The sequence below is a fragment of the Bemisia tabaci genome, chromosome 9 (genome assembly GCF_918797505.1).
Source record: "Bemisia tabaci chromosome 9, PGI_BMITA_v3".
Lineage (NCBI taxonomy): Eukaryota > Metazoa > Arthropoda > Insecta > Hemiptera > Aleyrodidae > Bemisia > Bemisia tabaci.
The window spans coordinates 32,373,487-32,396,420 of record NC_092801.1 but is presented as its reverse complement, the minus strand read 5'-3'; the positions used below and the strand labels follow the sequence as shown (position 1 = coordinate 32,396,420).

The 22,934-nt window shown below is 36.6% G+C and overlaps 2 protein-coding genes across 14 annotated transcripts in view; one reads left to right on the top strand and one right to left on the bottom strand.

The window, feature by feature from the left end:
* The window catches only part of LOC109030358 (uncharacterized), a 36,619-nt gene that overhangs the window by 4,079 nt on the left and 9,606 nt on the right, over nucleotides 1-22,934 (top strand). Inside the window, exons 3-4 of one of the 4 annotated variants that reach the window (XM_072304450.1) lie at nucleotides 1,347-1,570; nucleotides 8,524-8,658. In XM_072304450.1, coding sequence (XP_072160551.1) covers nucleotides 1,347-1,556 — 210 coding nt within the window. In that variant the 3' untranslated portion in view covers nucleotides 1,557-1,570; nucleotides 8,524-8,658. Of the gene's footprint in view, nucleotides 1-1,346; nucleotides 1,571-6,133; nucleotides 6,578-8,523; nucleotides 8,659-22,934 lie in introns of those variants that run through there. The other 3 variants (XM_072304451.1, XM_019041284.2, XM_072304452.1) reach the window with 3 other exon arrangements.
* The window catches only part of Cadps (calcium-dependent secretion activator 1), a 259,032-nt gene continuing 242,820 nt past the window's right edge, over nucleotides 6,723-22,934 (bottom strand). For all 10 annotated transcript variants that reach the window (XM_019041273.2, XM_019041278.2, XM_072304444.1 and 7 more), the window contains 8 exons: nucleotides 22,455-22,596; nucleotides 21,114-21,269; nucleotides 19,915-20,068; nucleotides 18,498-18,656; nucleotides 17,336-17,452; nucleotides 16,282-16,386; nucleotides 14,817-14,953; nucleotides 6,723-13,413 (listed from right to left, as the gene is read on the bottom strand). In XM_019041273.2, coding sequence (XP_018896818.1) covers nucleotides 13,221-13,413; nucleotides 14,817-14,953; nucleotides 16,282-16,386; nucleotides 17,336-17,452; nucleotides 18,498-18,656; nucleotides 19,915-20,068; nucleotides 21,114-21,269; nucleotides 22,455-22,596 — 1,163 coding nt within the window. In that variant the 3' untranslated portion in view covers nucleotides 6,723-13,220. The remainder of the gene's footprint in view (nucleotides 13,414-14,816; nucleotides 14,954-16,281; nucleotides 16,387-17,335; nucleotides 17,453-18,497; nucleotides 18,657-19,914; nucleotides 20,069-21,113; nucleotides 21,270-22,454; nucleotides 22,597-22,934) is intronic.

Below are 22,934 nucleotides of genomic sequence, written 5' to 3'. Positions count from 1 at the left end.
AAGGTTACCAAGGAAACCGTAAACGCGTTTTTTTCGTATCCCGAAAATGATAGCCACCGTTGAGCTCATCAGGCGCGTTTTTTTTTAGGCTCCTTTTATTTTCAACGATCAATTTCGATAAGAATTACTCTACCGCTAAGGAAATTTCTTTTAGACAAACGATCGTAACTACCCGCGCATTACGTTAAAAGCATAAAATACGGTTATCACAGCTTTATTTATTTTAAAACTGAACCCCCCCCCCCCCCAAAAAAAAAGCCTACACATCGATGAACTGGTGCGCCATTTAAACGAATTAGCACTATACTAGTACTCTAGAGGTAAGTCGAAATCAAAAAGCGCTGCCTATCGGCTGAGCGCTTAAAAGAGTGTACAACGGGACGCCTGCAAAGTTTCAAATCGAGACACGTGGCTTGGAAGTTTCACTGTCGATAGCACAAAGAGGAAAACGGAGGGCTAAAAAAATATGCGAGGCGTAGATATTTTAATACGGGTTGACAAAATTTCCTCTTGAAATTCTCGGTACATATTTTTGAATAAGTAATAGGACAGTTTGAGTAAAATTTTGAGAAACACGCAGTTGGTCACTTTTTTCTATCTCTCTCAAAAAAAAAAACTTACAATGATAAATCAAAAAAATCCTTTCTATTCTAACAAAATCATTTTTACGCTCGATGGACGGGGTGAGGAAGGAGAGTAAGAAGGTCCAAAGGTCGAATTGCAAGGAAGGAATCAAAATTCAGAGTAAGGAGGAAGTCGTTCAGAATATTGTGTGTCGGAGAAATTCTTTGAAACATCGTTTTGTTATTCAATTAAAATTATTTGCTTCCCTGGAAAAAAATAAAAAACACATTAGATCTAGAGTCCAGACTCTTAAAAACATCGACAAGAAAAAATGCTCTTGATTCAATCAGATTTACGCTTAAACCAAGATCCTAGCCTCTTAATTTGAGCGGATTTCCTTTTGATTTAAGCTTAAATCTGATTGAATCAAGAGCTATTTTTCCTTGTCAATGTTTTCAAGAGTCTGGACTCTAGATCCAATGTGTTTTTTTTTTCCAGTGTTACTAACCGCCAACGGGCGATTTTGACGATTTCGCTGACCAAGTGGCCTTCGGGGGCGCGCGGCGGCCAGGGGGCGGCCCCTCTAGTAAAATATCCAAATGGAAGATGAGAGGAGATTTGCATCGTCTCGGTATTGGAAAAAATCATTATTTTCGCCTTCAGTGATCGATGTATAAAATTTGCTGCTTCACTTGATTATGTATGACTTTAACGGAGGAAAAACATCGTTGTCAATTTGCAAGAATCGTCACTGCATGACCTAACTCTCATTTTTGTTCTAGAAAACCCAGCTACTGCGTAAGGATAATTATATGAATAATCAGTTGCGTAGGCTGACGGTGATCCACAAAATTTTAGAGAAGCAAATGAGCGGCGTGCCTCGGGCAGAGTGTATTTTAGTGCAACCAGTGATGGACATTCTGGAACAGAGCGAACAAGCAGTGGCCCCACTGATGAAAAAATTTGATGAGGCACTGAATAAGCTGCAATAGAAGGCGACCGTAAGGTACTTCTGTTAAGTAATGAATTTAGCTTTAAAGAGCCTCCCAAAATTTCGCCCCTTTTTCGGTATTCAATTCGATCATCGAACCAAGGTTTAAGTGGAAGCTTATAATAACAGAAAACTCAGGAAAAAATTTCAAGATGAGTACAGGAACCGTTTTCGAGTTACGGGGGGGGGGGGGGGGGGGCAAAGGGGTCAAACTCCGGCCTTGTTTTTCGCTATTTTCTTCTTGAATTGATGTGTCCACGGGGTTGTTATCGTTGTTTACACATGTTATACACACCGGTTCCAACGTATTTTTACACGAAAAATCGAGTTTTAATGTTGACGAGTCGACATATCGATCGGTTATATCGATTGTTTAAGATTCGTTACGGAAAATCGACGATTTTTTGAGATTGAAATTGTTCATTTTTGATTAATGGATGACTAAATGCACCTAATATGACTGTCGTACACCGAAACCTACGTATTTTTTCTTGTAGAATCGATTTTCAACGTTAACGAGTCGATATATCAATCGCTTGTATCGAATTTTTGCGATTTTTTAGGAAAATCAATGATATATTGGTATTGAAATTGGTTATTCTCCATCCGAGAACAACCAAATTTTGGGTTGGAACACATTTCCGGTCGGGTCGATATCCAGTTGAGTCAAGTTTTCGATTGGGGCACATTTCCGGTCGAGTAGAAATTAAGATTTTCGATTTCCGGTCAAGTGAAATTTCGGGTGGATAACGAATCCCGTTGATTGTGGTTTGCAGTCGGTCGGATTTCCGATCGAATCAAATTTTCAGTCGAGTCAAATTTTCGACAAGGACACGTTACCGGTTGGAGACAGTTTCCAGTCGGGTTAATTTCCGGTCACGTCATATACGGATGGATTACGGTTCCAGTGAATTGGAATTTTGGGATGGGTCAGATTTCAGGTTGGACCGAATTTCCAGTTGGGTCATGTATTCGATTGGGGCACGTTTCCGGTCGAGCAGAGTTTACGGTTGTCAATTTCCGGTTAAGTAAAATTCGGCCGGACGATTGGTCGATTGATTTGAGTTTCCAGTGGGTAAGATCACCGGTTGAGTAAAGTTTTGGTCAGCTCAGCAGGGTTAGATCAGGTTTTCGGTTGAGTGGGATTTGTGGTAAATTTGAGTTTCCAGTTAATATAAAGATTCAGTTAAGTGAATCAAGTGTCCCGTTTAATTGAACGATCCCAATTTTTTAATTGACGATTTGCGATGTCCAGGAATATCATCGATTTTTGAATCCAAGAATTTCGAGGGATGCACCATAGAAACAAAAAAGAAACATACATGCTGATTAAAAGAGAGAAAAGTATATGTAAACTTAAAGATGGAAATACATATCTGTGAAATCTTTATCAGAGTATAAGTCGTAGGGGATCAGCAATCGCCGGCAATTTGCAAGCTCCGTACTTGTCAATTCGTCAAATTGTAATTACGATAACATCGATATAGTAAAGATTTCTTTACGCCTTCAAATCCAGCGATACTCTCCGCATTGCCAAGGAGTTAGTTTAGTTGCTTAACCGAACCTAACACAGATTATTGATGACATTTCACGGACTCGCGGGTATGCTAGCTGGCACCATAAATCCGAGAAGAAGGGGCTAACGTATGTTTGAATTCAAAGCATAATAATCCCTACTTCCAATCTCGTTTTTTCACTTTAAAACGATTTAATTAAAGGGTTTCACACTTAAAATTCCTTATCAGATAAGATTTAGTTGGTCATTGATGCTAGATCCATCCATGCTTTACGCTTGCCTAATGGACCAGTGGACAAAGTACCTTTTCTTCAAATTCGATCATTCACAGATAATCAACGAAAGCTCATTTTATCCGTGCCATACTTTTTAAATTCACAACCGATTTTGAGTAAGTTACGATCTTGTAAACGGCGACTCCTTCAGTTTCGCTACAGAATACGATGACCGAACCAAGGGACTTTAAATACGCAATCTAATCTAGCCGCCTGCGCTCTCTTCTTTAAAATAAGACATTCGGGCCAAAAACAATCTTATTATTTTATCAAAATAATATTCCTCGGCAATTTTTCGAATATGCGGCTCGATTTAAAATCCAAAATTATGAAATGTTGGGTGAAAATCGTTGTACAAATCAACTCACAACGAATACAGAAGAGCGCCTTCAAATCAATCCGTAAACTTAATGCAAAATTCTGATACCAAAATTCGTGCGTCACGGCAGTCATTTTGCATACCCGACCATTTTAAGGTGAATCATTGGAACAACAGGAGCCAGGTGGGCGGCCCCCATTTAATTTGTTGATTAAACACGAATGGATTGCAATTTGCCGGCGATTGCTAATTGCCTGCAACATATATACCAGAGAATTTTTGTGAAGAAATTAATGAGAAAAAAAAAATTACTGACTGAACAATCATAATCACTGCCTGTGTAAATGTTAATTAAACAACACTAAAGCACTTTATAGATGGTGGAAGTGCAGAAGTGCAAATCTCGGAAAACACGATTTTCCAGGAGAGTAAAAGAACTGTCTGCCTTCCTCTTTATTGTCGGTAGAAGGGCTTAACCTTCTACCCTTCTTATTAATAATTCTTGAGGATGGCAAGAATAAGATGTTTTTTCAAACTCCATCAGCAGTTTCAATAATTTCTCCAACTGTTAGAAAATACGGCAGAAATGCGGATATTCGCGTTTTTGGCACTAAGAATCGACACTTCATCAGGAGATGCGCATTTTTGCAATCAGTGTTTTAAACTTGTTGGGGGATTTGGATCATTTAAAGACTGAAAAAAGGGTTTCAAACTTAAAATTCCTTAGCAGATAAGATTTAGGTCAGATTTGGTCATCGATGCTCCATCGATCCATGCTTTACGCTCTCCTCTTGGACCAGTGGGCAAAATACATTTTCTTCAATATTGATTATTCACAGTTAATAAAGGAAAGATCATTTTATCCGTGCAAAACTATTTAAATTCACAACCGCTTTTGAGTAAATTGCGATCTAGTAAACGGCGACTCCTTCAGTTTCGCTACAGAATACGATGACCGAACCAAGGGACTTTAAATACGCAATCTACTCTAGCCGCCTGCGCTCTCTTCTTTGAAATAAGACATTCGGGCCAAAAACAATCTTATTATTTTTTCAAAATAATATTCCTCGGCAATTTTTCGAATATGCGGCTCGATTTAAAATCCAAAATTATGAAATTTTTGGTGAAAATCGTTGTACAAATCAACTCACAACTGAAACAGAAGAGCGCCTTCAAATCAATCCGTAAACTTAATGCAAAATTCTGATACCACTAATCGTGCATCAGGGGAGTCATTTTGCAAACCCGGCCATTTGAAGGCGAATCATTGACTTCAGGATACGGGGTATGAATCACAGCAGAGTCATCCAAAAGGCCCAACACTCCGGAAGCCAACCCCCTGAACACTTAGGAGCCAAAGCCGGGGGCCAGCCCCCTGAACCCTAAGAAGCCGAAGCCGGGGGCAAGCCCCCTGAACCCTAAGAAGCCGGAGCCGGGGGCCAGCCCCCTGAACCCTAAGGAGCCGAAGCCGGGGGCCAGCCCCCTGAACCCTAAGGAGCCGAAGCCGGGGGCCAGCCCCCTGAACCCTAAGGAGCCGAAGCCGGGGGCCAGCCCCCTGAACCCTAATGAGCCGAAGCCGGGGGCCAGCCCCTGAACCCTAAGGACCAAGCGGGGCCAGCCCCTGAACACTAAGGGCAGAACCGGGGCCACCCCTGAACCCTAAGGAGCCGAAGCCGGGGGCCAACCCCCTGAACCCTAAGGAGCCGAAGCCGGGGGCCAGCCCCCTGAACCCTAAGGAGCCGAAGCCGGGGGCCAGACCCCTAAGGAGCCAAGGCCGGGGGCCAGCTCCCTGACCCCTGAGGATGCAAAGCCGGGGGCTGCCCACCTGGCAACTAAGGAGCCAAAGCCGGGGGCCGCCCACCTGGCGACTAAGGAGCCAAAGCCGCCCCTGACCCATAAGAAGCCAAAGCCGGGGGCCGCCCACACTCCTGAGACCAGAAAGCTTACAAAGGGGGGCAAAAGTTTAAATATCCGCCGATGAATAATGGCGGGAATTTCAAATTTAGAAAAAAACTGAAGTAAGCGGGAAATTTTGAATCTTCGTCTATTAGTAGGGTAAGTGAATCGAAGGTATGCACCTTTGCTACACGCTATCCAAAAGCGACTAAACGCTCTGTTCCGTTTCGTTTCAGTCTTGGCGTGAAGTTTGAAATAAATGCCAATTTTTTCATTCGATTCTGATTGGTCCAATTGCTCCTGGGCAGAGAAATATTGGATAAATGAGAGTCGGCTATGAAAATATTTTCAGGTTTTTTTGGTCGTTCTTTTGTCGACACGGGCCTAAGAGAACGCGAAGCGTCCTCTGGGGGTTGGGCCGCGTAGCGGCCAGGGGGCATAGCCCTCTAGTTCACCACTACCATGCGGGCACCTTCCTTAACTCTTTACTTTCTCATCTTCCTTTCATTGATGAAATTTCTGCATATTTTCTCGGTCATAATATTTTTCTATTCTTATTTTGCTACTGTCAGTGGGGTGCATCTTTGACGCGCCAAAATGGTGTATCTGCCAATGACAGATTGGCCTTTAACTATTCCAAGTCTGGAGACAAGGCAATGAAATGAGAGCTTCAAGAAGAAGTAAACGCTGGCAGTTAAATTAAATGTAGAGGGGGCGGTGCATCGGCAAAAGTAAATTCGGAAACATCTTATATGGGTGGGTGACAAGTGGTGTGCTGATCCAAATTCTCCCAGCATCCACCCATACAAGTTGTTTCAACTGTTAGCCGTGCAAGTCTTCATGTCGTCACCTTCCGGGCAAAGTATCACAAGCGCCAAGGGACGTTAAAAAATTTCTGCCATTGTTTATTTTTTCACAGAGAAATTGTTCAACGAAGCTGTTCGAATATTTCACTGAATTTTTTTTGTACTACCGATAAAATTCAGTAAGATTTTCAGACAGATTCAACCGACAATATCTCTGTAAAAAAATAAAACGGCGGCGGAAATTTTTAAATGTCGCATGGCGCTTGTGATACTTTGGCTGGAAGGTGACAATGTTTTCTTTTCAGAGTTGGGGAAAAAACATGAGTTGACTTTCGGTGAAAAAAGTACTTGCACATTTTTAACTTTAAAACAACAAGATTTAATAACATAGCTGATTATGTACAACAAAAATATCACCAAATATTGGAGTGATGAGATCATTATGTACATCTCTAATGCACTCGTAACAATATTAAATTTCAATATTTAATTTATTTTACAAACAACAGAACTTAGACTATAAACTATACATAGGTACACATTAAGTATGCAAATGTTGGATCATATGACCGTGAAAGTTCTTGTATGTGAGGGTGGGCCACACTAAGAAACGGATAACCACATCAAGATGACCATTCTAAGGATTCTAAGGAGAATAAACTCTGGAGATTCTAATATTTTGAGAACAGTCCAGCTAAAAATAGTAACCCAAGAACAAAATAAACAGTATGATAAAGTTGGATGAGGAACTGCTGCATGAGTAAATAAATACCCAATGGATGAATTCTCATCTCCACTTTATAGTTTCAGCTGACAAAAGTTTCGGCTCGATTACAGCTCGAAATAAAATGAAAGAAAGGGCTCAAACCAAAGTAGTTAAAACATGAAGGACTGAGAGAGGACTTCAAAATCAATTCCTGAGATGATCAAAGTAAAAGAGCGTTATTCAAATGAGGAACCCGTAACAGTTTTTATGATGTATTTTATTCAAGAAAGCTCAAATGAAAATTGAGGGGTAAATCTAGCTCTTCTTCGTTCAGTTTCACACCGCTAGTGAATTAGTCAATCAGTACTTGAATTATTCTCCTTATTTTCGATCCGTTCCTCAGTGGACCTACAAAAATTTCAGTAAAACATCATCAGATTGTGTAAGTAAAATTAAAAGCTCGCAGAGCAGGCTAACCACATCCACATTAAATTTCAAATACATATGATACAATGATATCTACAGATACTTTGTATATCACATATCTAAATATATGATACATCTCTATATTTTATCACAAGTGTATGCATCGGTTCATGTCTTTAAAGTAAGGTGGGTCCCCAACTCCCCATTTACAAGGATCTAATTTGCCATCGTGGAGCTGGTCCTTTGGATGAATAATTTCATCTTAAATCTTCCGTCATACTACATTTTGATTCATTCGCTTTTACGAGAAGGTGTAGAAGGAACAAAACACGTTCAATTGTGTTTTCTTTAAATAAAAATAAGAACTCTAGTAATGAGAGAAAAATACATAATGCAATGCATCTTACACAGAGTAAAGTTTGAGGTGGGATTGCAAATTTATGATCAATGGTTAGTCCAAAAATTTGTAAGTCCTCCCCCAAACTTGAGATTTTTCCGAATGATGATGGCCGAAGAGACAAAACTTTATTTCAAGGTTGTAAAATCAGTTAAAACAATTTAATTTTTTGCAAGAATTACTATGCAATCCCTGTAAAAAAATTTGCTGATTTTTGCATGTAATCAGAGGAAAAATCGATGAAATTCTCAGTTAGGAATGCCCGACAGTTTTCCAATGAACATATACAGTCTAAATTTTGCAACGTTGAAATGTAGTTATGTTCTTTCGACCAGGAAACAATATTTGAAATCAAATTTTACGAGAAGATTCAAAAATACATCGGTGAAAATTATTCAAACATAAACAATCACTGAGGAAGTTGTGTAAATTGTAGGTTTGTCACAATGTAACATCAATTGTAAAATTATTACCTACCAAAGTGAGATATTTACTTGTTGAGGTCAGAAATATTGTGAATCTTATTGCTATACTTCAGAGTTATTATACATCGAAGAAAAAATAAATATTTCTACATGAATTTCTGACTATTTTATTTTCAAATTTCATGCATATATTTGTTTTTAGACCATCAAACGTGATTCCAAATGAAACGATGTTTGTTCGGAATTCAATCTTTACTTATCTTCCATTGGAAAGGATTGAAAAATTGAAAAACAAACCTTCTAATGGACAATCGAGCGAGCCAGTCGATAATAGTTTGTTGGCATGGCAATCTTGTGAGAAATCTGAGCGTTCAATATTGAGGATCCACCTTTTAAATTCAATATTTCATTTGTACGTAACTTAACTTAAGGCATCTTAATGCTAAACTCATGAAGTAATGGAAAAAACAAGCTTAAATAGAGAACCACGTTTTTTTGAAAGGTTATGCTTGTAAATTTTATGCTGTTTAATCCTAGATTTAATATTGCATATTTACAGGAAAAAATAGATGAATGAACAAAGTACAACAGATCGATAAGAGATTTCAACAGGCATAGATTAAAAATTGATAGACTGGACTAGACAATACAGCTCGAGCGTAGAAAGCAGGCATTCATTTGCTTATAAGGCAGGATGATTCAGGCCCTCTATTTTATTTTCAGTTTCCCTTCCGTTAAATAAGCGATTTTCTTCAGAACTGCGAAATTCGTTGAGAAACTATAGTAACTTAGAAGCATAGAGTAAGATACGTATAGTGGTTCCTCTGACCAAAAATAACATTGAATTTGATCCAAAACTTTTCCAAAAATCCAAACTGAAATTAATTAGCTTTAAGACAGCTAAAAGAAAATTTTTATTCCAAATTTGGTATTAGTTAAGGTTCTGAATAAAATAGCAGTTGAGGTTTCAAGGCTTATGATAAAAAATACAAGGACAGTCTAGGAGTATGATTGTTTGAGTTCGAGGTACAGATGAAAGGATTCAAAAAAGTTAGACATTAAAAATCAAGGAACTTGTTTGATTGTTGGAGTTTGAGGTAAAATTAAAAACATTCTGCGAGGAATGTAGTCATTGTTGGCTACAAGTTGTTGTTTCAATACTAAAAAATGCGAGTTCCGGGAGAGAAAGGAAACGGAACAGACTCTGAACAGTATGTTCGCGAAAATCAGAACACAGTGGGGAAATTTCTTACTACAAATCGCTGAAGACCGAAATCAAGATACAGTGGAGAAGTATCTTTCTGCAAGAATCGCAGAGGACGAGAATCAAAACACAGTGGGAAAATTTCTTACTACAAAATGCTGAAGATTCACCTTAAGGTCGCTTGACTTGCAAAAGTGGTATGCATGGCAACAATTCAGTTTTGCCAGCGTCAAGAATTCCCGTTGTTAATCTGTAGGGGTCCTTCAGTCGCTATTACTTCATAATGGAACTATTTTGACAGTCTAGTAAAAATCGATAAGATACCGCTATTCCAAAATGGGCCGTCTTCCAGTTATCTAACATCATCTAGATACCAAACTTCAAAGATAGAGTTGCATAAAGAAAAGACCCTTAACTGGTTGAATGGACTATGTGTAATACCACGTTGTAAAACAAATTAAGTTTATTAACACATTTCATTGATTTACACAATGACAAAAATATCTTAATTGTCGAAAAACGGTCCTACTTTCTCCCAATTTCACTTGACTTTCATCATAAGTTTCACCTTCCAGCAGTATCCAGATAATTTAGAGACTATCATCGAAAACGGATACACTTGATGAGCAAATGACTATACAATATGATTTTCACGGAATGATTACCCAGAGACCTGACGCAACTTTCCATGAGAGAATCTATCATTAACACACAGACGGATTGGTAATAAAATAAGAGTACATGTCTAGAAAAAATATAATCTACATCTGAGGTTTATAACTTTAACGTTCATCCATCGTCTTAAAATTTCCTCTTTTTTGATCAAAAACTAAATTACAAATCTGTAATATCTGGAACGAGTTTCAATTTTGATATGGATAAGTTAAAACATTTGTACTTTGCTCTTCTGGCCTTTGAGCAATAATGTTCTCTACGCTGCAAATCATTGCCTCATGCAGGAACAATTCAACGAATGTCCAATGAATGTTGTGCACATTGAAACGAGTTCATAAAAATAGAAGTTCAAAATCTTCAGACAACAAGTTTTGGAAAATTCTCAAAAATAACTGTTACATTTTACGTTGGTTGGAATGGATCAAATTTAACAATATTCTTAAACTATTGGTAATGTGTTTTGGGAGTCATGCGTTTTATGAAAGAGAAAAAGAGAAACAATTGATTAACAATTTTTAGCATGTGAAAGATATGGGGCAGAACTCCTACAAATTGAATAATACTGTTAATATAAGGATCATATTTTGCGTAAATTTGCTCATTTTTCTGCTCCTCAGTAACTACTGAAGTTAAAAAATAGAGAATGTGTTGTTAGTGGGCTATTACTTTTAACTTCTCACCATTTATCAAGTTTGTTTTCTTATTCATAGCAATTATTTGTCATCAGATTAAATCCTGAGATCACTTTTAAAAAGTATTATTGCCCAAGATAATATTATAATCAACATTTCAGTGAACAGATGTTGATGATGGCAAAACAGACAAATAATGATTAAAATCACTACTTGACATTTCTTCTTCAAAACTGAACAGGGGAAAAATTTACACAACTTCAAGTTCGGGCTCAACTTCTGAGCAAGATATAAGGTGTAAACTTGCGATAATGCAGCACTTACTTTTACTGCTTGCTATTTTACCAAATTTTTCTTTGATAACTCTGATTCTTGTTTCAGAAAATTAAAAAAAAAAAAATTAAACAACGTTGACATTTATCTGGTTGATTTAAGACCACACAAACTTGATTTTGATAAGAGTAGCGTTTGAGATTCTTCACTGCGGAGGGCAGTAGCGTTCTCTAACAATCAACGTACTGGTTTAATGATTGCACATTAAAGAAACTAAGAAATTTACTGCATATACAATCCTCATACTTTACAAATTGTCAGGAAAATGTAATGTTTATTTCAATTAATATTTTTCTTTTTTGCACAGAAACATCGCTAAGCCTTTGAATAAGTTTATATGAGCAATACACATGAGAAGAGGTTGGGCTATGAAAGTAGATAAACTAAGAGTGACAACTAAATTAATACAAAGGAGATGTAAAGCACTCTAAGCTCTACACAACCCCAAAGAGAAAGTTTAAGCTACAAACGGTGGGTTGATTGAGAGAGTTTCCAAGAATGAAACAATTGCAATAATTGAGAAAACGAAACTAAGAAGATAGAAGAAATAGGTCTGAATTTTTGGAAGGCATCTTTCCTCAAAGTTTAGAGGTTAGATAGAGGTTAGCGAGCAATACTATCTTATATATGCTATGATAATTAAAAGACTAGCATTTTCAGGGTGTCTACTAAAACAGGCTGGCCAAAAATCAGTACTTTTATGGTACTTTTTCAGTTAATTCCCAAGAAATTCAGTACCTCCTCAACAGTAAAATTCAGTACATTTTCAGTACCTCCAATTGACGAAATTCAGCAAATTTAAAAAATTTAAATTTCCCGCTCAAATTGCGACCAAAAATGACAAAAAATTGAAAAATCCCGGACCTCCTTGCAAAATTCCGCACTTTTTCAGTACTTCCGGACCGTCATTAAAAAATCAGTACTATTAACGTACTTTCCAGGCTTTTAGACACCCTGATTTTCATTATTCAAGGCGGACAATTTCACTCAAGATATCACCAAAAAATTCAGACCAGAATCGCAAGTTGACACTAGAAACTTCCGCAAGGACGTAACCAAAACTCATCAAAGAAAAACAGGAGGAAAAACTTAAAAATAGCAATTTACCACAAACGATATAAACATTACTCTTCTTCATTTTGCGTCTCTAAATAATTATGACATTATAAAATTAAGAAAACTCTATAAATAAAAAAATATCGATGACTAGCTACATTATTTATTTTTTTACAAATTTATTCGTATGCCTTAGCAAATTAATACGCAATCAGCAACGTTTAGTGGCTTCTTGAGAGTCTTCACGATTATTGAACGAATTTGAAAGTTTTGGAGGATAGGAGAGGAGCTTATTAATTAAGGTGGATCATTCAGAGCTAAATGAAAAATGAAAATTCAGAGAAGATACCACTTTCTTTAGAATTCTTGCCTTGAAGGCGATGAAAAAGCGATCTACTACTGTCGATGTTTTTTCACCGTTCACCGCTGATCCCACCGAGCCGAAAATTGTCACAGAGACCAACATTTTGATTTCGCTGAAGTGCAATCGAGGCACCGGCTACAGGTCCTCAAAAGAGCGAATCCTGAAGTACCAGTTTATGTGCAAGACTGATAAAAAGCACAAGCTTTGCGACGATTGGTGGAAATCATGGTTTGAAGGATTTGAATTTGGCTTTTTGCTGGCATCTCTTCTGGCTGGATAAGAAAATTTCGAAAAACGGATGTTCAGCGATGAACAAGTTAGCTTTCTCTTGAATTTTTTCCACAAGATTTGATTCTGATCGAAAATAAAATTTTTCCACCCTAAACCTTGTTCCACGAGAGCAAATAGAAAGTTGGTTTAATTTCGACGACTTATCGAGATTATTACGAAGTCTGCTCGTATCAAATCTGCTCCACCATCCTTCAATTGGATTTCGCTTCAAGGATTTTCCCATTCGATTGGAGAATGCAAAAACCTATGGAAAGTGATACCTCACGAAGAAGAAAAAGCGAAAAACAAAAACCGCGGTTCATCACTGAACGAAACGGAAAACAAACCTGGGGAAAATAACGGGCTTAAAACCAACTTGGACCTCCCATTTTACTTGCAAGTCCGCCGATTCCTTTGCCGAAGACGTTTCCCACTTTGCCGACAACGTTACTTGTGATGTTGGATACCTTTCCGACGATGTCCTTGTCTTCACCGCCGAGCGTCTCTCTTATTGTCACTTTTGGCTTCTTATCTTCATCCTCATCATCTCCGAAATCACTGGAAAGTTGAGAAGAAAAAAGGAATTGATTCTTCTGTGCGACAGGATTTCATTCATGTTAAGCGAGACTTTATTAAGCACATTTAAAGCTCTCGATCAGCTTTCTGATTTCGCTACGACACTTTACTCACCTGAGACTTCATTCAAAGACGAAGAAAATCAGGAATTTCTTCTGTGGATAGATTCTTTTTGTGTGATGCAATCTTAGATTGATACAACATGACAAGTCGTCACAATTCGGCCGATGTATCACAAGCGCAAATCTCCATAAGATGAATGTAAAACGGAAAAAGTTGAGCACTGATGTCATGAACACAACAGAGACTTGAAATTTTTGATACATGTTCAGAATTATTCTTTTCATCTGGTTTAGATTAAATTTGAGGAGAAAAGTCAACTTAAGTGTCCATTTTGGCGCTTGTGATACCTCACTGAGATTGTAAAAAACTGTTTTTTTATTTCTTCGACAAATTTAAATAAAACAATAGACGATAGGTGCATTTCAAAAGGTGAAAAGTGACAATTTTTGACAGTTAAATTGGACTACATTTTGCAATTAGGAACTACAATTTTTGGCTCATGGGTAAAAAAAACATACGTCTATAGGGAATCTTAATGATACATATGTTGTTTTTAAACCGAGCCAGGAATTGTGATTCCTAATTGGACTGCATTTTGCAATTTGGAACTACAATTACTCGCTCATCAGAAAAAACACCTATGAGCATAGGGAAACTAATGGTACATACGTTGTTTTTAGACAGAGCCAGAATTTATAGTTCCAAATTGCAATATGTAGTCAAATTGCAAAATGTGGTCCAATTGAGGGGCTTGGAGGACAAGGCGCATAGGTGCAGTTTTTGAAAAAATTGAGATATTAATGATTCCGAGTAGAAGTAGTCTTGATGCATATTCTACGAAAAATATGTTCCTAAATTCTAATTTTTAAGCATTATAAAGTCAGTTTGAACTTGCTTTCCACCATAAGGATCCACGTAATTTTGAAACATCAAACACGCATTTCTCGAAATAGCAAAAACTGCACTTATGTGCCTTGTCCTCCAAGCCCCTCAATTGTTATTTTTAAACAAGAAATGTCTGAAACCCCAAAAAGTCTCTCTACATTCCAATTTGTCATCAATGGCGTTTGTGATACTTAGAGGACAATGTCTTACTGTGCTGAACTTTTAGAAAAACCCTCTCTCTTTTTGAGGCCAGGTCATGTCTTTTTCTGCAGCTTCATAATTCTTTGTGAAGACGTTTGCGTATCCAGTTCGCTTAATCTAGCCTCGAAACTTCAATCCTAAAATGCAATCCACCAATTACACAGTTTACTTTTTTTGAAATCCCTAAATGGATACAGCATCTAAATGTATGGCAGATTAAAAGAGAAAGTGCTTACTCATCTCCACCCTGAGTATTCATTGTTAGTGCACAAGTGGCTTCTTCCGTCTGCAGCCGAGCAGCAATAGTTTGATACGTTTTAGAATTCAACTTGTCTTCCATCACCCCTTGCAGTTCAAAATCAGGATACAATTTCTGGAAATTAAACAAGCATTAGAGCGAATTGGACTTCAGTTTACTTATCAAGTCGCTGAAAAGATATTTTTAGAGGAAAGGTGATCAGAGACCACTGACTTTCCTCCGAGGTTTCCATTAAAACATTAAAAATCTCTCAAAACTATTGATCCGCGGAACCCATGCTTTGTTTAGGTTAGGCTTGATTTTAAGACTACACAGGCTGAACATTAATGAGCAGAGGGATCCTCCATTAACCTACAAGTTACTCCAACGTTTATTACAGACTACTTGACAAACTTCCATTCTTCATAAAAAGAAGTGTCTAAAAGAGTCAGCAATTGAGCAAAACAGCAAGACTGAAAACCATCATCTTGAGACACAGTTAACACTTAAATAATGTTGCACCAAACATAATTTTCTTTGAAAGTTGGAGGGCGTATTTTCCCTATTCAGCATGGTAGAATGAAAAACAAGACGTTGATTCCAACGTGTGGACGTTGGAGAGCGTTCACCGGACCCACTCGTGAATGTTAGTATTTCTTTTTAATCTTTGCACTTTCTTCATAAAAATTACAATAAATGCAATGAGCCTGCTGCAAACTTTCGCGAAAGCAAGAACAAGAGTTGCTTCCTATAAAAAATGTCTCAAAAGTCACGATGAGCGCAGTGGCAAAGTCTGAAATGCACTCTTAACTTCACAGTCTGCTTAAAAAATTTGCGTGTTCATATAATCATTTTGGTGGTCTAGTAAATATGAACCTCTTCATTAATTGGTTAGAATTGATTGTTCTATCTTCCATGGCCTGCTTAGAAACGAGTCTTTTTGTTGGAAATCTGCACGATAGTATAGTTTACAAAAAGTTGTTTTCCGAATCGAATGAAAGGAACGCTTTCCAAAAGTACAGCACACCACACCATAGTTTATAGTCTCACCAATTGATGAAACAATTTAATTAAGTAATCAAAGAAATATATATTGAGACTCAAATAGTCAATTATTTTAAATTATTTCATTGGTGATTGTTGTGAGAGACAAAATACAATCACAAAAAAAAATTATCATGATGTGGTGCGACGATACCCATGGGGCAGCGCGGGCCTTACCAATTATGTAATATTAACACAGCCGATGGAAAACGACGGGAAAGAGCGTACACTACTAACGTGGTGAACGCTCAAAACACGAGTCTTTGTGTGGGATTCAACTGAGAAAGTTCTATCAGTTTCATTTCCTAAGTACGTCACTCTTGCTATCACATAGAGGCATGATTTCTGCGTCAAAAAAAAAATCCGCAGCAGGAATTGTAAAATTTGTCTGAAAAAATAAATCCTTAAAATCTACATACCTTATTTATTTGAACAAGGCAGGTGCACTGATAAGGATGAAGCGAGTGGTCCAAACGCTCCGAAAGAAAATTACACAGGAGCTGGACTTGGGCAGTATACCAGGTCTACGCAAAAAACAACGAGCACATTCATAAATTAGATCCATAGTTGATTTTTCAGAGGTCAATACGATAAATGAACACACAATAATTTTTAAAATAGAACATAAAAGCTTTCAGAAAAAACAAATTTGTATTTGAAACTTAGAGAAAGAGAGTAGTAGCAGTGTGTCAAAGTAAAAAAAGAGTGTTTGGCTAGAATCTTTCACTAGGCCAAGTCTCTTAATCATGACATTGGCGATTTTACTTTATTTTTTCGATAGAAACCAGCTGCCTTCACAGTTTGAAATATACACAGTGTTCTGCTAACAGTGGCCCGATTATTGAAACTATGTCGGCCCGACACGACAAGACATAGCCCTATCTTACCCATGCAATATATCGCAATTCGATGTCTTATTGGGCTGCTTTAAACTTTCAATAATCGGCCCGCAGAGAAGAAAAATCAGGAAAATTTTCAAGAAATTACGAAAATGAATTTAAACTACAGCGTCGCAAACTGAGATACTTTTGCGATAAAACTTGCAGTTTTACTATTGATACGCACTTGACAGCAACATTTTAATTAAAATTTCAAATTGTTATTCAGAGCACAATGTACTGTTCATCTATTGCACTAATTTGAATGCAAAATTTGAAAATTTTTAGTGAACTATGTCTGCCATAATTTTTAAAATAATTCTGAAAAATGGCATTACAAAAAGAAATTCAGTCAATCCCCAGGAAAATCGTATAACTGAAACCAGGATTTGAATACAGATTAATTTGTTTGAAACTGATGTAAGTATAGCAGGTACATTCAAACACAACTCATCAATTTTTTAAAATTAACTGATCAGGGATTTCATGTCAGAAAGTTGATCTCCTGACCTAAAACAACATGCGGCTTGTGGAGCGGCAATCATCGAGCTTCTGCACAATAATTTTATATGAAAGCTGAACATTTTATATTTACCTCAAAGAAGTTGAGAATCCAAAGTTCATCGTTAACTTTACTTCTGATTTGATCCATACAGTTCCGGGTAAAATTTACATATGCTTGGCCCATTTCCTTCCCAGAACCTGAAACATTCTGTAATTGCAAGAGAAAAAAAAATCAATGTGAAAACTATGTTGAGGTGAGACACATAACAGAAAGATATGATATTAGAAGGATAAGTTGATGGAAAAGTGCAAAGCAACGTGTCACCATAGCCACGTTTCAAAATTTTTACTCCTATTAAGTTTTTCAAAGAGAAACAGGCCAACTTTATAGGTAGCTTGAAATGTTTACAGTATATTCTACATACTAACAAAGAAGAAAAATCAAGGAGGTTTATGAGAAATTACGTTCGCTAATCTTCCAAAGAAAAAATAAGGTACAGTAAGAAGTCTGCATTGTCACAAACAGATATTCGTGGTTTCACACTTTGGCCATTGAAATACTTAAATAGGAATTTTTCTCTATTTATCTTAGTATTCTGAAGACCAGAAAATGCCTGAACTTGATACCAGCAGATTGCAAAGATTGGATGAATTTATCAAAAAGTTACGATTTTCTTAAATAAATTGAAGAGATTTACGTATAAAATTTGAGAAAAGTATGATATATTGGGAAAAATTTGTAAAGGAGATCGAAGCAAGTCCATAGAAAATTTTGAGGGGTTAGAAGTTCGACTGTTCGAAAAAAAGCAAAAATACTGCTTTCTGGAATTACAAGATTAGGAGTTTTCTGCACACTAGGTTCTCTCATCCTTCTAAAAAATGTACATTGCTGGCTGGATGCAAAAAATGTGTACCTCAATTGCAACATTTAAAAACTTTCGGTATTTCCTTCGAAGAAAACTGATGTTTCCTTGCAATTTAGGGTGATTTTGTTATAACAGCAAGAAAAATTCATGGTTAATATCAACAGAAGGTGCTGGTTAGTACTTAGTTTTCCTTTAAAAGGAATAAGACTAGATTGGAGACTTACAGCGACCAATCTAAGATACACATTTCTCAACTTAAGCCATCGATATGCTCCTTTGAGCAAATGAAATCCATTTTTTGAAGCCTTTAGGTGCCATAGATACTAAAAATCATATTTTAGTTCCAGAGAATGCTTCTTATACTGTACTAAACTCAGGAAAACTCACCGTAAAACTTAAAATGGATCCAATAAGGCTTCCTTCATCATATCGGGACAACTTCGATAATGTGGCTTCCAATACCGAAACTAACTTGCTGATTAATCCTTGAGTCATGTTTGCAGTCGCTTTTTCGATCTGATCGTCAATTTTAGAGTGAAACTTATACTGAAATAGAGAAAAAAATCATGAAGGAATGATTGAAGCTGACAGACAGAAAGTATTGAAACTGTTGGATTACTGAGCGAGCATTCTAAATTATATCTTCAGAACTTTCTTCAAGTCCAGTTTTTCAAAAATTAGAATTTACTTCTTGCCTCCTACCATTGACATTCATTCACTGAGAAATACAATAAATGTGTTGATTTGAAACTAAGAAAACTATAAGAAAGAAGGAAACATGTCCACCAAAGAAGTGACCTAATTCTACAAAGGCAAAATCTTCAATGGGGAGATGAATGTTGAAAAATCAGTATATAGAAATTTTTAACGGTAAATGCTCTGTAGTACCCCAAATATCATGTTGTGAGTGGTTTCACTTACTGAAAAAAGAAAGGAAAAGGAAAAAGAAAAAAAGACATTTGAAGTTTTATTCTTCCATAAGACTCAACGGTAAAGCAAACTTTAGCAACTGTTTTCGCATTCAAAAATATTTTTTCTTGATTCTGAATTTTTAACTTGCAACAGTGTCAATTGGTTGCATTCAAAATTACTCCAGACTCGTTTTTTTTCGAAAATGCAACTTGGGGTGTTTCTGTTAAACTGGGGCAAAATAGAGGACCATACAATATATATTCTCTTTAACATTTCATGACGAAAACGATTCACAGTATGAGGAGTCTTGAAATCAACCCCTTTACGAGACATGAGCATTAATAATCAACATTGGTTCAAGGGCAAAAACAAAAATGACGCCATTTGTATGATAATCTGACCTCAATTTTATTCAAGTCAAAAGCACTTGTTTGAATTCAGTGAAGGATTCGTTTTCCAAACTTCCGACTGTTTGAATTTTTTTCTACGTAAGATTTTGAGGAGAAAACATGCAGTTTTTTTCTAGTTCATATTTCTACCTAATTGCTCATTCCATCCACTTGGAATTCTGCAGATTTTCCATGATATTTTACTTTTCCAGACGATAGACCATCATTTTCATTGAATTAAATTTTGTATGGTTTTCCCTCACCTTTTCAAATGTTTACTCTATGCATTTCATGCTATATGATATAAAAAAAATACTTTCTTGAGCGGTGCCTTCACACCACCAAAATTCGAATGGGTGTTTCTATTCCTTCCTCAACAATAAGTACATATTTTAGAAGTTGCCTGGTGACTGTTAGCAAAATCTAGATAAATAAGCAAAAGGCAAACTCTCCCTAAGTTTATGAGTTCAAGAGATATATCAAATGACTTGAAAGATACTCACGATATCCACACCATCGACTGAGCAAAGTTTGAAAGATTGATTTTTCGCATCGAGTATGACATTGATCATGGCGCACATCTCCGATGGGATGATGTAATCAGTTGAGATAAACGTCACCCCTTTCTTTAACCACTGGTGATACGCTGTTTCAGTTCTGTAAATTTTAAGCGTAGGATTAGATAGTGCACATTTTAAGGGTATTTTGATAAAGAAGAACCAATTTTATCCATTTACATAAACAGTATTATTGTGGACTCTTGAAATCTATTGGATCCTAGGAAGTGTTTTGAAACAGAAGTCCCTCAAAAGTCAAAGACTGCTGGAGGAAAAGCAAAAAAAATTAAGGACTATCGAGAACTATTTAAAGAGTTCTGAAAGTTTCAGAGGGACGTTCACGAATTTAAATTTTTCTTCAACAACCTTAAGAAGTGTCTTAGAAATTGGAACTCCTTCTGCATTTATGTACTTTAATTCTCAACTCCTAAAATAAAAAGCTGGGATCAATGACATACAGGCAGCAATATTCGCTATTTGGGGGTTTTCCTTGCAAAAGAATGAAATAAGCCAATCTTTGTTAACCTTTGGGCAAAAAATCACTTGGTTATATAAAACTCAAGAACTCTCAATCAAATTAGACAACTCATGAAAATCTGAGGATACTTGGTGGCTTGAAATTTAAAAAAAATAATCAAGTACGCTTAAGGTCTTTTCCAAGTGTCATGAATTCAGGGTTTTCATAATTTTTTCACTTTCCTATTCACCAAATTTTTTTGCTTTTCCCTGTCTCCAAAATAACCGAATTTTCTGACTTTCTCTAGCCTTTGAACAAAACTTCAATTTATATTTTTATTAATTAAATACACCGACTTTAATTATGGACAAAATTTGTATTTACTAGAGATAATCGAACAAAGTTGCTGAGGTTGTACGCTACTCATGAAATTTTCTAGCTTTCTCCATGAATTCATTGACTTTCCAGGTTTTTCAAATTGCCTTAATAGATTTTATAAAATGCTGCACTAATGTCCTACCGGATAAATTACAAAATCAGTCAAGAAACTGATACAGATTCAAACGCTAGATTTCAAAAGCTTGCTTGAGTAGAAAATTTTTGCTGAACAAAGAAGATTTTTTCCTCTTTGTTAACATTAAAGACATTTGAAGATTATGATAAATACGTTGACATATAATTAGTTTACCTTTGAATACAAGACTCGATCATATCACAAGCCATGGATTTGAGTCTTTGCTCAAGATGAACACGGAAATCGGCATCAGGCCAATGAAGATCCCGAATGAAAGATTGCAAGGCATCCAATTTCCAAAATAAGTCTTCTGATATTGCGCAACCATTCCTGGAAAACAAGAAAAATTAGGTCTAAATTTCAAAGAAAGCTATTGCATAATGACTCTAGGATCACTGAAAATTTGACGCTTGATGAGGAGGAATGTAAAATTTCTCTTTTTGTAGTACAGAAACAGTTTGCACCAAGCTTTACAGAAACGCAACATATCGCACCGAGTTTGAAACAAAAAAGAGTTCAAAGTTTTGTTCTTCCACGAGTCTATGCTTGGACAAAAGTTTGTCAACAATTTTCACATTTAAAAAATTCATTCTTGACTTTGAATTTTTGACGGGAGAAAATTTGCGACTGGTTGAGCGGTCCATTCCTCCTTGAAAATAACAATCTCTTGTTTTGACAAAATAAGCTCAATCACAAGAAAAAGAAGTTTCGTCCATTGACCCCTATCTTTAGTAAAAAGAAAAAACAGAGTTTTCTGCTTTAAACACTCTTCAGAACCTCAAAAAATAATTTTACTAACTTTAAGATGGATTTTCAGTACTAAACAGAACGATTTTATATTCAATCAATCAATTAGTAACTTTGGATTTTAGGATATTTCTTCAAAACTTTCTGTGCATCCTGCTGGAGTTTATGGAGTATTTTTACATAAAATTTGACCGAAAAACATTTTGAAATAACTTCATAAGTGCTCCTGAAAAAACATCTCAGATCAGAGGGCAAAAAAATGTGCGATATTCACTTGGGATGTATTTTGGAGTTGTTTCAAAGTGTGTCTCCATTAAATCTTGTGAAAAAATACCTGAAAAATACCCACAGCTTGAGATGCTTCGAGATTTTTGATGAATGTCCTAGAATCAAGAAATTATCAATTGATCGATCAATCGATATGTTTTTCTGCAAAAGGTTGAAGATCCACTTCAATTTGATTTTTTTGCTGATTGAGGATTAAAGATGCATTATGGCCCCGCTATTTTGAGCCCTGACTATGACTAATAAAAACTTTAAAAAAACCAGTTTTCAAAACTGCGCTTTTTAGACTGCAAAAGTCAAACCAAAATAATTCCATTAGAGTTTGACATTTTTGGACACTTAGCGTAAAAATATTAGTAAAAAATGTCTGGAAACAGTTATGCCAATAAGTCAAATTTGAATTTTTCAACAAATAGATCCTTCAAAGGGTCATTAATTACCGGTAAACCATAAAATTAAAATTCATGAGTTTCGATAACTTACCCTTTGATTTCCCATCGTTCTTTTTCAAATCCTTTATGAATCGATTGAGCAATAGATGACTCCATCAAATCAACATATCTTACAACTAAAGGCGCAAAAGTTTCTCGAAGGTGTTGATGGAATCGACCATTCCTCAGATTATCTGTAAGCAAGACATAATTATGAAGTAGGGTAGTGATGGGGACTTATACGAGTACATATGTGAAAGGAAGCATGAATTTAGAACGATGCATTGGGATGTATATGTGTATGTATGAGCCGCTTTTACGGCGCGCTAGGGCGCTCTGCGACGCCTATTCTCCACAGGAATCTGTCATGGTAGAGATCCTCCGGAAGTTGGCATCTCTCCATCTCTTCGTGGATGCCCTCTACCCACCGTTTGGCTGGACGTCCTCTCCGTCGCCTACCTGGGGGGACCCACTCCAACACCTTCTTCGGCAACCTGGTATCAGCCATTCTCTGCACATGCCCATACCATAC